We start from the raw sequence: 14,166 nt of genomic DNA on the forward strand, positions 1-14,166 counted from the left end.
ACGTGGCACGGCCAGAGAAGTCATCAGAGGGCGATGCTCACTCACACTTGGTGACTCCCCTGCACCACGCGGACACACTGCCCCATACGCAGCCTACCCACGATCCTCACGATTTGTCCCAATGGCAGCTACACCTGCAGGACGGTGCGAAATAAGTTCAACATACATACATGCAAAGCCGGAAACGAGAGTAAGAGTTCCATTCCCCGGCCACTGCTAACATGAGTTATCAGTGGCAAGAGATTCCTGCACCCGTCTTACCACCACCGCCACTTCACCGACCCGGAATGGCACCCGTATGGTGAAGTATGGTCAAACAACCCCCACGGACTGACGAACACACCGTGGGGACCCAGCCATGCATCCGGGCGGTGGTGGTGGTGGCGGCGACGGCTGTTTTTGTAATGCAGAAACTGTGGGGGCAGCAGCTATGGTTGGTGGATTACGGCACAGATGGGCTGTGAGACTCCCTTACAATGGGCGGCGTGGAGGTGCCGTGCCCTGGCTCGTCGGAAGGTAGTACAGCAAGTGGACTCATCGCCATCTGTTACGCGGAGAGTGTTATTGCCCCCCCCCCCCTCCGCTCAACGCGTGGAGTTTTCCCGGGTGCTCGGGTTTCTTTCCACTTGTTTAACATCAAAAACTCATCATCAATTGGCTGAAACATTTTTGTAAAAATTATATAAAACCCAAAGCAGCAGCAGCAGTGGCAGCAGGACCTTGCGTAAAAATAACCCTGACGACGACTCGAGTGCGGATTTCCTGGATAAATAACTAAATAATTATTCGTATTATCATTCTTACCCAGCAGCGGCTTGACAAAGGGTGCTGCTGCTGGCTTCTACCACACCCACCACAGACGCAAGGGTTAAGCACCATCACCACGTTTCCCCGCCCTCCTCCTCCCTCTTGCGGTCATGGTACATTCCTTCCCAGAGCCCGTGCCTCCGCCTCCCCGGCGCTACCTACTTAAGGCGACCCACGGGCGTGATGTTGCGCGTCTGTGCGCATCCCCGGCACGCCACGGAGACTCTGCGTGGTAGGGCGGTCGGGGTGCACAGACTCGCACGCTCGCTCCGTGCACAGGCAGTGGCTTCAACTCGGGCTGTGCTGAATCGGGGGTGGGGTTCGGGGGGGTTCGGAACGAGTTGGGACCCCTGAACAGCTGAGCAGAGCTGAGAGGAGCCGAGACCATGGACGCGAGACGCAGGAGCGTGGGAAGAGTGATCTTTGTGACCAGCGTGGGATCCTGTCTGCTCGTCATCTTCTACTTCCAAAGTATGTGTGTGGTGTGTGAGCGCGGTGGTGTGGGGGTGGGGGTGCTGTGTGAGTGTGGTGGTGTGTGGTGTGTGAGCGCGGTGGTGTGGGGGTGGGGGTGTTGTGGGTGTGGGGGTGCTGTGTGAGTGTGGTGTGTGTGGTGTGCACGGGGACTTTGTGTTCGTGTGTGGCGGGAGACCATGAGTGAGTGTGTGTGCGGGAAGGCGACTATGTGTGTGGTGTGTGTGGAGGTGACTTTGTGTGTGGTGTGCGTGTGTGTGGAGGAGGCTATGTGTGTGGGGTGTGTGTGATCATCGTGTGTGTGAGTGTAATTACGTGGTGTTGGCCACCCACTACCTCGTGTACCGTTCCGGCCTCTGTAGGTGCTCGCTAACAGCACTTGACCCACCAGTCTGTTGAGGCTATACGGGGTACATTTATCTTTGTCATGACGTGGGGAGCGGTCGTGTTGCGGTGCGAGCACCGCGCGATGAACACGACGACCCAAGTTCGATTCCCGCTCACGGCCACCAACAAACCAGTGACAATGATCTGAACCAGACCCTCCCCTAGGTCGACTCGGCCTCAAACCAGTACCTGGTGCGGTGTGTAAACATCGTCGCTGGGGAGACAAAGGCAGCCGGCGTGCTTCTAGGCACATCACACGCACTCGTGTGCCGTGCCACCTTTCATAGACGCTCGCGAACAGCACTTGCCCCAATAGTCGAGGATATACCGGTTATAGGATGTTGGTATTTGTAGTTATGTGTGTAGCGTGTTGCGGCGTCGTCTCTGTGTGTGTGTGTGCGTTGTGTTGGGTAGACTGTGTGCATGGTGTGATGTGAGCGTGTGTGGTGGTGTCATCATTGTCTTTGGTGTGTCAATGTGTCTTTTGGTGTGATCAATGTGTGTGTGGTCATCGTGTGCGCGCGTGTGACTGTGATATATCGCCGCGGACAGCAATCATTCGTGTAGTCATCGTGTGTGTGTGTGGTCAATAGCGTGGATCGCTGAGAGCACTTGCCCCAACAGTCTGTTAAGGCTATAGGGAGATCTTTGTCTTTTGTATCATATGGCGTGATTATAATTGGTGTGTGTGTGTGTTTAAATTGTATACACGGCTTGGTGCAAGTCCTCTGGCTGCTGCTGCGTTACGTCTCGATGGTTAAGCGAGCGTGCATTGATATGGAAGGGTGTACATGAATAAATATGTATTTAGAGTGGTCACCTTGAGTGTAATGGACGTGAAGTGTTAATGGTTGGTGTGTGTACCGTGTGGTTGCTGTGTGTACGTATCGGGTACGGTGGGATCACGTGTGTTCTGGGTATACTGTGATCTCAACGTATGTGAATACGAGTACCGGGTTGCGGTGTGTGGCGATTATCTGAACCGGTCCAGGGCCTCTCCTAGGTCGACTCGGCCTCAAATGAGTACCTGATGCGGTGTGTAAACATCGCCGCAGGGGTGCTGGCCACCCACCCCCTCGTGTGCCGTGCCGGCCTTCGTAGATGCTCGCTAACAGCACTTGCCCCTACAGTCTGTTGAAGGCTATACGGGGGATCTTTGTGTTTATCTTTTTATGTGGTAATTACATGCGTGCGTGTGTGTGTATATTACATAGTGCTGTAGGTGCTCGCTAACGGCACTTGCTCCCAAAGTGAGTTAAGGTTATACAGGGGTGGGGGGGGGGGGGGATCTTTGTCTTTACATAGTTGATCATGGCGGGGGGGGGGGGTCTTTATAACGCCTGTTGTCAGCGTGTGTGCGATAAGTGGGCTCTTGCTGCTGGTATAATCACACAACTCCTACACACGCACACGTGGGAGCGCGTGCTTGTCTACGGCTCCACGCGGACGGAGGCGCGCGCGCTGCTCGGGCTGGGCTGGCAGGGCTGCGCACAAGCGCGCAAATGACGACAGGAGACACCCAACGGGTGACCTTAGAATGAAAACAAGGTATTGGTACATGCCAGGCGACGTTTATCAGCACAGAGAGCGAAAGAGGTCAGCGACGCAGAGAGTTGATAGTTGTTTCATCATGGGACCTCCTTTGCCAGTGCCAAGATGTGAGAATAGGTTTTCTCCTTTTTTTGGCAATAAAATAGAAAGTCGTCTATGGTGCGGACCAATCAGTTTCAAGGACAATGCATATATTATCAGAGTGTTGTTTTTTGTTTGCATTCTGACCACAAGGTATTGTGGTTAATGCAGACATGATTCCTTGTAAAAAGTTTCAGTTTGGTGTTTTAACATCTCAAAACCTGTTTAGTTGCCAAAAAAAGGGGAAAACCTATTCTCATATTTTGGTAGTTGTCGTCTAACCCCTCTGGAATGTCTCTGTGGCGTGGAAAGCCGCGCAGTGGTTATTGTCGAATGTGTTGAGCGAGTAGTTTGTTATCTTTAGATCTCTCTAATATAACACACTCATAGGCTGTGGTTCAGTAGTCGCTGTGTGTGTGTGTTCCGTGTGGTCACATGCAGCACATACACATATCGCGTGATCGATGTGATGGTGATGATGATCGCTGGGTTGTGATCAAGCACGCACGTGCGTGGCCGCGACACCTGTACAGGGGTCTGCTCGTAAGTGGATTTGTTCCTAAGTCGATTTGCTCGTAAGTAGAGTATTCCCTGTACACCGTTTGCTCCCTGTAAATAATGACACGTAACGGATAAACACACACGCAGAAAGTGCATGGACCATCAACTATTTGAATGTGGTTTTTTTCTCTCATTGTACCGTAAACGATTCGACCTTCAAATGAGTACCTGGTGCGGTGTGTGGTAAACATCGCCACCGGGGAGACAAAGGCGGCCGGGCGTGGTGCTGGCCACCCACCACCTCGTGTGCCGCGTCGGCCTTCATAGGTGCTCCTCGCTAACAGCACTTGCCCCATCAATCTGTTTCGGCTGTACGGTGGATCTTCGTCTTTTGTCGTTGGAGACGAATTATTGGGGAGTGGTAGTGCAGCGCTTGGATGCACGGCACGCTACGAATCCGGCCTCCCGAGTTCAAAACCCATGGCACGGCTAACATCAGTGGCGATTATCTGCACTGGTAATGGGGAGGCCTCCTTCAGGGTGAACGCGTTGACCGCGTTAAACGCGTACCATTGCGCGGTGTGTAAATATCAATGTCATCATTGGGGAGACAAAGGCGGTCGGGCGTTGTGCTGGCCACCCCGTGCTGCCTTAATAGCGGCTTGCTAACGGCACTTGCCCCAACAGTCTATGTGAAGCTATACGGGGGTCTTTGTCTCTGTGTCTCTGTGTGTGTGCATGAATACGAATGTGTGACCGCAGATCTATTGTGCGTCTATGTGTACACATGTAAACTTTGTGTAGCTTTGTAAATCCCGGTGGGACAATTTACTATTGTACGAGTGTTTACGTGTGTACGATCCCTTGGCTATTGTATACAAGTTATTGTTTGTCCGTACTGGCACTATAGGTAGGATGTGTGTGTGTGTGTATGTGAGAAGAGGGGAGCGGTGGTGTAGCGGTTAGCGCGCTGCGCTATGAACCCGGCGACACGGGTTCGATTCCCGCTCACGGCCAACACCAGTGACGATTATGAACCGGTCCTGAGCCTCCCCTAGGTCGACTCAGCCTCAAATGAGTACCTGGTGCGGTGTGTAAACATCGCCACTGGGGAGACAAAGGCGGTCGGGCGTGGCTCTGGCCACCCACCCCCTCGTGTACAGTTCCGGCCTTTATTGGTGCTCGATGACAGCACTTGCCCCTACAGTCTGTTAAGGCTATATGGGGGATCTTTGCCTTGTTTGCTTTGTGAGAAGAGGAAGTGAAGACACATTGAGAAGGGCTGTGGTGGTGGTGCCAGCCGTGGAGATGCCACGGGAGGGAGTCGAGGGGGGGGGGAGGCTGATGGGGCACGGGACAAGATTCGGTGCAGCGAGATACGAGGACAGTGGTGGATGTGACACTAAATGACCACATGACCATTAGCCACTTCGTCGGGCCATCGTTTGTGATTAGCCAGGTCGCTTCTCAAATCGAGATGTACAGCTAAGTGGCCCTTACCTGCAAAAATAAAGTACTTTTTTTAAAGAAACTCTAGACGAGGCCCTGAAGAGAGAAGCTCGTGGAAGGAGCAAATCCGAGCAGCTGACCCTGTGCAACAATCACAAAGCCCTAAGGGGCCGTCCATAAATGACGTAACGCACCTACGGGGGGGGGGGCGGGTTGAGAAATGTGACGTCACATCAAAATGCGCAACTTTAAATGAATATAGACAACACGTTCTACTTAATTAAATAGACTTTTTAATAAATGTTTTCTCCTACAACATCAGAGTGCAGCGGCACATTAAATACGCACTACAATGGCAATAGTTTAAAGCGATTTGAAGCATGTTTTATTTGGGGGGGGGGGGCAGAGCTTTGTGACGTCATAATTGAGGGGGGGTCTGACTTTTTGTGACGCCGTGTGACGAGGGGGTCAAAAATCGTCCAAAACCGCGTGATGTCATTTATGGACGGCCCCTAATGGCCCAAATGTTGGCATAAAATGACCAAAACGTGGGCGAACCACGCAAACACAAATGATGGATCGACATGGGGAGCGACACGTGTGTGTGCGTACAGTGTGTGCGTACAGTGTGTGTGTGTGTGCCCTGTCCATCCAGTCACTCGGAATGCGTCCGGTCTCGTCAACATGCACGTTGGAACAAATCTTGAAGCTGAGAAGGGGTGGAGACACGGGGTCAAGTAGCCATCGTGGCGGGGGGGGGCTTAAGTCAAGTAGTGGGTATTGGGTCGGTGGGGGTGGCGGGGCTATGAAGGATGTGAGCCGTGGAACCATAAAAGTTATGGGCGAGTAGTTGCCCTGCTTGGCCCTCTGTCCCCACGCCGATGATTGCCGTGGCTGTTGCAGGCGTCGAGGCACAGGACTTCTTCTTAGACCTCCGCTCGTAAGTTTGCGCACGGCCAGCCATGCTCGCGGATGCATTAGCGGCGTTTAAGTTCGGCCGTCGGTTCGCATCAGGTTCTCGTGCGAGCTGAAGCGGTCATCTGTTCCAGTTCACGCGACCCCACCACTCCCCCCCGTTTCTGTTCCTCTCCTCCACTCACGTTCTGGCCTCGAGTTTTTTTTTGATCAGCCCTAGTACATGTTCACCGTGCTTCCACGTTATAAGCATATAAAAGATTCTGGGTTTGAAGCCAGGCAGCTGCCTGTGCGGTGATGGTCTCATGCCAGTCACCGGTGGCCTCACAAAAACACACACACACACGTGACAATAATTATAGTTTTCGAACTTAATTCGGCCAAATTCCAGCTATGCTGAGAATGTTAAGTATCTGTCCCGACCGTGATGTGACGGCCATTACTCTCTGGGAGAGTGCTGCCCGCTGCTGTGTGGGACCGGAGCTCCGGGATCTCGGAGGTAGCTCTGTAATGTCCACCTCCGTGCGAGAGTTCCAAATTAACACTTTGTCTCGTGATGCGACTCTGACGGCAACGGTTGAGATAAACTTCGTGAAACATTCCCATTTTTTTAAGTTAAACAAATTGTTCGATTATACACTCATTGGCAGTGATGCACAAGCACAAAACAACAACACATTAATCAACAACACTGCCTTGAAATAAATATATATATAATAGGTGACATTCCGATCAACGTCACTATCACACGATTCCAGTGTTGTTGGCGAATATTTTTTGTTGGATATAAAATACAAATCCCAAAAAACATTTTATTTACGGCGTTCTTAAGAGGGGACATTTGTTCTGAACGAATTGCCGCGCGTAAACACACGCCATAGCGGGCCGGCTTGGACTGTGTGCACTTGCACAAGGGGCATACGCGACCTGTCGGTCTGTCGCAAACTGCTGAATGTTAAAGAGTGAGTCACGTCGTTCACGCGAGCCGCTCGGTCTCGCCCAGATCGGTGTCACGTCACAAATAGCGCCCGGTGGCTGAACTCGTTTTCGTAAATAGCTGTCGCTGTGCCCCCCTGTGAAAGGGATTGCAGTGGCATTGTCACTTGGCCAAATGGTGAACCACGTTAACCTGTATGCACCCGTCACTGTTGTCAAATAAACTGGCTGGCCACCGTCATGGGAATGTGGAATTTCCACCACTTTGGCACTCGTACAAGGTTTCCGTTATAGGAGTCTTAAGTAAAACATGCGTGTCTATCATCTGTGTATTCCATGTGCAATAATAATAATTATGATAATGTGCAGCCATTTCGGATGAAGGCCTTTAAATTAGCACGGTTAGCTACGTACGGTGCAAAAGAAGTTAAACATACAGACATACACAGTGTCAGTCATGGGGTTTTTTTCACCGTACTTCGCTATTCTGGTTAGTATGTATTCAGAGAATGCTTTTTCATGTGACTTCCACGCAGTTAGAGCCCCAGATACACAAGGAAGGGCTGTGTGGTAGGACTGGTCTCGCTGTATTCGTAGCGCAACACGCTAGAGCCGCAGCGGTGACCACTCCTCCCTAAAACACGTGTTTACCAAAAAACGAAATCGCAGGAGCCTTGTGAAACCAACTTCTGTTGGATGATCTGCGGTGTGCCGCCGTTGTTGACAGCAATTCAAGCCAAACCCAGGGCACAGACGCGCACTCGATTGGCGCGTTCTCCGGGAACTTTACCTCTTGGGCTGCGGTGATAAGAACGAGCTCACTGTTGTCTGTGCCGTGAGTTGAGGGTCAACGATCAGCTGCAGAGTAATAAATCCGCACTATATACTGCTAGCGCGGGCGCTGTCAGCGAGCTACGCCTGCTAACGCTGGCGTAGCGCGCGAAGGAGCTGGTCGTGGTCAGAAGCACGTTAAGCCGCAGCGCCCCTACGTTCGCACCGCTGATGTTGACCACGCTCGTTTTAGGCTGAGTGGACCCAGAGGAATCCCAGACCAGGTTCAGATACACCATTGCCACCTCTGATGTCATGTGTTCTTTAAAACATCGGGCCACCGAACGACCCCCCCCCCCCTCTCCGATCATTTACACACGTGCGCACTCAGTGGACAAATAATAATGAGACAACATATATCCGTCCATTTTTTAGCCAGTGAAGCCTCACTGGGCCTCAAGCTTCCTTGCCAGGAGGATCCTACAAATTGGGTGTTAGACGCATTCTGCCGGGAATAATTCGTGGTGGCATTGCCCGCGCACACACACACACGTTTACCCATCTCGTCCGTAATTCACCGATCGATAGAAAGTGATTTGTGCCCCTGTTGCCAGGAAACAACCACCCCCGGCCCTGCCATGGCAATGCCCTCCCTGCTGAAAGGGGCACGAGGCAGTGCGTTGGCACACACACTCAAGATAAGATCCCAGTAGGTGGTTAACTGAGCTCATCGTTATAATTTCTCTGGGGTTTTAATGGCTACAACCAGTGGCTGGTTTATGAGTTGGTTGAGCTGCTGTTGCTGTGCAGGCCGGGAGAGATCGTTAATCGACGATTGGCATTGGTCAAGATTTCTTCCATCTTCCACTCTGATTAGCTGGTTGGCTGCTTGAAGGTTTGAGTCAGTCGCAAGGGTTAGAACGCGTGGCTGCGTAGCTAGCCGGTAAGATTGGGTTCATCAGTGGGAGGGCTCGTACTCGTGTACTAGTGTATGGTCACATAGTTAGCTAGTTTTCAATGAAATGATAACCAAGGGGTTTACATTCATCTGCAGCTGATGGCCAGGGCTGAGCTCCGGAAAATACCACCAGCACGCCACCCCCGGCTGGGTTTCTGGCAAAATGTTCCATCAGAAGTGTAGCTGCTGGTGCAGTGCTGGCGCTGATTTGGCTAATGTGCTCTCTGCTTCCGCCAAATTGAATGTTGCTCCGATCACTCTCCTAGTTGTTGCCCCCCCCCCCGCCCCTCTCTGTGTTTTGACGTTCCCGGCGCTTCTCTCGGGCCGTGGGGGCCACTTGAGGCATGAGATTGCCATCGGTGGAGGCGCGCCGCGATTGCCCCGAGAATTTTAAAATGGGCCAGACAAGGGAATGGATAGCGAGGTGGCGGGGGGGGGGGGCGAGGATGGGGGGGGGGGGGGCGAGAGCGTAGAGAAGTAAAACAAATTTAAACAGGAGGCGATGGGAGCGATGGAATCTTCCCGGGAGCACGATTTCTGCTCCGCGTCTCTGTTATTCCTCTCTCCGCGCGGCTGCTGCTGCTTCTACCGCATCAGTGGCCGGTCGTAATGTCGCTTATCCAGGAAAAACCGAAATCCTCCAATCGATCTCGATACTTTTTCGTGTGTTTTTTTTTCTTCCCTTTTTTGGTCCCCCAGGAGTGGTCCTACATTGGTACGTTTGGCCAAAGAAAGAGTGGGGAAATGGTGGTTAGGGGCAGGACAGAAAACCGGGTGGAGATCGAGAAAGATGGAGGGTTTAGACTAAACAAAGCAGCGATGCTGGTCGAGAGAAAGAGAGAACCATGGCAGATATGGGTTCTGCCTCATCACCGTTAATGAGCCGATGGAGTGACAGATGATTGATGATGACGATGATGATATGAACCCACTAACATTTAATTATCTTCTCGGAGGGTGGCTGTGGCACGGGATGTTCTGCTTTGTTGTGTGGCTGCCTTGCTCTCCGTGGCTCCCTGCCCCCCTCCACAAAGACAAAGATCCCCCGTATAGCCTCAACAGATTGTTGGGGAAATTTCTGTTAGCAAGCACCTGTGAAGGTCGTCACGACACACGAGGAGGCGATGTGGCCAGCACCACGCACCACTGCTTTTGTCTGCCTCGTGGCGATGTTTACACACCACAGCACCAGATACTCATTTGAGACTGAGTCGACCTAGGGGAGGCCCATGACCGATTCATATATTCGTGACCGGTGTTGGCCGTGAGCAGGAATCGAAACTCGGGCCGCCGGGTTCGGAGCAAAACGTAGCGCTAACCGCAGCACCACCGCTCCATGCCCCCACCGCCACAGTCCCCCCACGCACCCCCACGCACCCCCACTTCCTCTCTGCGCTTAATTGCGATACAATCACAATCGGGGGGGGAATTGGATCATTGATTGTACAGTGCCATGTACACCCGCACCACGTGTATAGCGGCGATTAAACCTCCGAGTTGCATGAGTAGCGCGACAATGCCGCGTGGTTAAACTCACGAGTCACGGGCGCAGGGAGAGGAACATCGTTAATAGAGAAAGATCGGATTTTAAATGGATTTCGAGCAGAGGTTGTCGTTCAGTGCGCGTCTCGCGACGACCAGCCAGACAAAGTCTCGTGTCGGGGCCATCGGCACGGCTCGTAACGCATTCGCGTCGCTGACTTTTCATTTCAACATCAGGTTGGCTGTTGCATTACGATATCGCGCCGAGGCAGAACCGAGCAAAGCGCAATAGCTCCACCACAGTTTATTAACGAGCAATCCAACACTTCGGGCTCCGAGGCTGCTGTCGACAACGGCGGATACACGTGAGAGTGACGTCACAGGGGGTTCGTTGTCAACCCGTGACGTGCATCACGTGATCGCGCTGCATCACATCGTGGAGTTGGTGTCACGGAAACGAAGATTGACAGGAATGACCCAGCGGACCACGAAAGGTCTCGCCCCTTGGCGTCGGTGAATCGAGATGCCTCCTTGAAGTGAGAATTCAACCACCATTTCCGTGGCTTAGCTTCCTGCCCTTCCGGCTGTCATAATAACACAAGGTAGTTCACTGTCATAATAACACAAGGTAGTTCACTGTCATAATAACACAAGGTAGTGAGTGCACTGTCATAATAACACAAGGTAGTTCACTGTCATGATAACACAAGGTAGTGAGTGCACTGTCATAATAACACAAGGTAGTTCACTGTCATAATAACACAAGGTAGTGAGTGCACTGTCATAATAACACAAGGTAGTTCACTGTCATAATAACACAAGGTAGTGAGTGCACTGTCATAATAACACAATGTAGTTCACTGTCATAATAACACAAGGTAGTGAGTGCACTGTCATAATAACACAAGGTAGTTCACTGTCATGATAACACAAGGTAGTGAGTGCACTGTCATAATAACACAAGGTAGTTCACTGTCATAATAACACAAGGTAGTGAGTGCACTGTCATAATAACACAAGGTAGTTCACTGTCATAATAACACAAGGTAGTGAGTGCACTGTCATAATAACACAAGGTAGTGAGTGCACTGTCATAATAACACAAGGTAGTTCACTGTCATAATAACACAAGGTAGTTCACTGTCATAATAACACAAGGTAGTGAGTGCACTGTCATAATAACACAAGGTAGTTCACTGTCATAATAACACAAGGTAGTTCACTGTCATAATAACACAAGGTAGTTCACTGTCATAATAACACAAGGTAGTGAGTGCACTGTCATAATAACACAAGGTAGTTCACTGTCATAATAACACAAGGTAGTGAGTGCACTGTCATAATAACACAAGGTAGTTCACTGTCATAATAACACAAGGTAGTTCACTGTCATAATAACACAAGGTAGTGAGTGCACTGTCATAATAACACAAGGTAGTTCACTGTCATGATAACACAAGGTAGTGAGTGCACTGTCATAATAACACAAGGTAGTTCACTGTCATAATAACACAAGGTAGTGAGTGCACTGTCATAATAACACAAGGTAGTTCACTGTTAGAATAACGTAAAGCAGTGTACTCTCATAATAACACAAGGTAGTGAGTGCACTAATAATAACACACTGATAGCACTGAAGGCTTTTAACGCGAGTGTCTTTTGTCTCATTACATGACGTTGAGTGGAATTTGGAGAAAAAAAACATTTCCCATTGAAGGAGTTAATAGCCCGAAGATGTCACGCTGCTTTTAGAGACATAATTTGACCTTTTAAAGCAAATTCGCAAATTAGTCACTTAAACATATAAATATATATTGTAAAAAACACGTCCTACTTTTGTGCTTGGAGATGTGTCCCATCGAAGTATTTTGAGAGATGCCGGCTGCTTTGTGGGGGGCGGGGGGGGGGGCAGGGGGGGCAGGGGTGGGGGTGATGGAAGTCGACCGGAGATTCGAGTGAGTGCCAGGTGGCCCAAGTGCCCTGAGGGCCCTCCCTGCGGAGTGCCCTCAGGGCCCTACGACGCCCGCACCGTCGCTCGAGCCGGACTTGCCGCGCGGCGAATTCTACCGGGGCGAGCGGAGCCCCGACGGCCACAAGACCCGTGGCCACTTTGCCTGTGCCGCTCGCCACGCGAACCGCCCCCCTCGGTGCTTTACCCTGGCCTGGCCATCGATCCGCCTCGACCCCCTCCCTCCCCACGAAGAGACGGCAGTGACCGTGTTCTTGTGATGATTATAGCTCGGTGGGCTTTACCCGGCGAGATGCGTAGATATTTTGTAAGTGATTTGTTTGCACTCCAATTGTGTTTTTTTCTTGTATTGATTGTTGTTATAACGTTTTTGTGCTTGTCCCTACTGGACATCTATGAAAAAGAGCTTTCATAGCTCATCGGATTCCTCCAGTGTAGATACACATTTCGATTCTCTTTCTGATAACATAGCAGTAATACTAGCAATGTCCTCTTTATCCAGGAACGCCTCGCCGAGTCTCAAGATTCCTCCTCTCGGAGGCTCTTGCACTGCAATGTTTGCGCGTTCCGATCTGCGAAAGAGGCAGTCGGTGTATCCGGAGAAAACCCGCGATGTGCGGGGGAGCAACGCTCATGAATCCGCACGGACCGGGCAGCGGCGCAGCTGTCACGAGCCCTGCCGCCCCCCTGTTGTTGGCAGCCTTGCTCGGCTGCTACATTCCTGCGGCGGCACAGCCGCACAGTGCACAGAAGACGGGGGGGGGGGGGTGCGTTACTCCGCGTGCGTGGCTCCCCGGAGGCGATTGGTTCCATTACAGACGGGGCCCGCGGTATTCGCTCCTCACTACTTCAGCGCGGATAAGGGGAGCTCCACTGCACTCTAATGATGCTGAATCTCCGCCACCGCCGGCCGCTACTGACTCGGTGCCGAGCCGACTGCTCCCGATCACTTCAAGGTAGCGTCGTCAGCATGACGGGCGTCTCTTGTCACCTCGCCAAAGGGATAAAAAAATAACTGGATGTTCGCCCAAAAATGTTGTGGTTGTCTCTCAACCAAATATAAAAACGTTCGAGGTGGTGTCTGGACCCCCACGACAGCCACGGTGGCTGCATCTCCCCCCCCCCTACTGAAGCCCCCCTCCACCACTCCTTCACATTGCAGTTTCTGAAACCGGCAATTTCGCGAACCGTTTATTTTTTTGCCATCACGACCGCTCGCGGAGGAAGCACTTTGCTTCCGCGGTACGCACGGCAGTGCCTTCGCCTTCGAATGCGCGGTGTTGAAGTGGGAAGTGGGGAGGTGGTCGTGCCAAATCGCAGCCGAAGCGCTCGCCTCATTATCTCAGCCACCGAACCACTCTGCCACGACCATCATTATCGTCGTCGTCATCATCATCTTCTGCACAGCGTCGCGCCCGCTCCTGCCTCTCGTGAATTGCTCATCCATAACCGGAGCGGATTCTATTTTATTATCGGTGGCTGAACCTCGCTCGGGCTTTTTACGGCGACGCTGCAGAAATGACGTTGGCGGCGCCGGCGAACCACGTGTTTGTATTTATAAACTCTTTTATTAACGAGGCTGCCACGGTGTCATAGTTAGCACATTGTACTTTCGGGCCAGAGGTCGCCGGCTCTGTATCCGGGCGTGGCAATAGAGTTGGCACTGCTCTGCGAAAAGTTCAGAATGGCCACGGAGAGAATTGGAAGGGGAGAGAAATAAAAATAATCACAAAAATGACATCAATCAAACACTACTCGCCCGTAAGATTCGGCGAGGGTTTTACTGGCAGATGCATCACGCCGCCTGCGCACTCGCCCGTTGCCAATGATAACCTCTGCTGCCCCTAACATTCGATCGTTCCCAACCTTGAATTCGGCCGGCAAATTC

General features: G+C 51.7%; 1 protein-coding gene across 1 annotated transcript in view; it reads left to right on the plus strand.

The window, feature by feature from the left end:
* Positions 1-1,013: 1,013 nt before the first annotated feature.
* Positions 1,014-14,166, plus strand: part of CHST11 (carbohydrate sulfotransferase 11) — a 94,217-nt gene continuing 81,064 nt past the window's right edge. Inside the window, exon 1 of the mRNA XM_061562789.1 lies at positions 1,014-1,278. Coding sequence (XP_061418773.1) covers positions 1,194-1,278 — 85 coding nt within the window. The 5' untranslated portion in view covers positions 1,014-1,193. The remainder of the gene's footprint in view (positions 1,279-14,166) is intronic.

This window comes from Lethenteron reissneri, chromosome 30 (assembly GCF_015708825.2).
Source record: "Lethenteron reissneri isolate LAM-NWPU_2019-01 chromosome 30, ASM1570882v1, whole genome shotgun sequence".
Taxonomy (NCBI): domain Eukaryota; kingdom Metazoa; phylum Chordata; class Hyperoartia; order Petromyzontiformes; family Petromyzontidae; genus Lethenteron; species Lethenteron reissneri.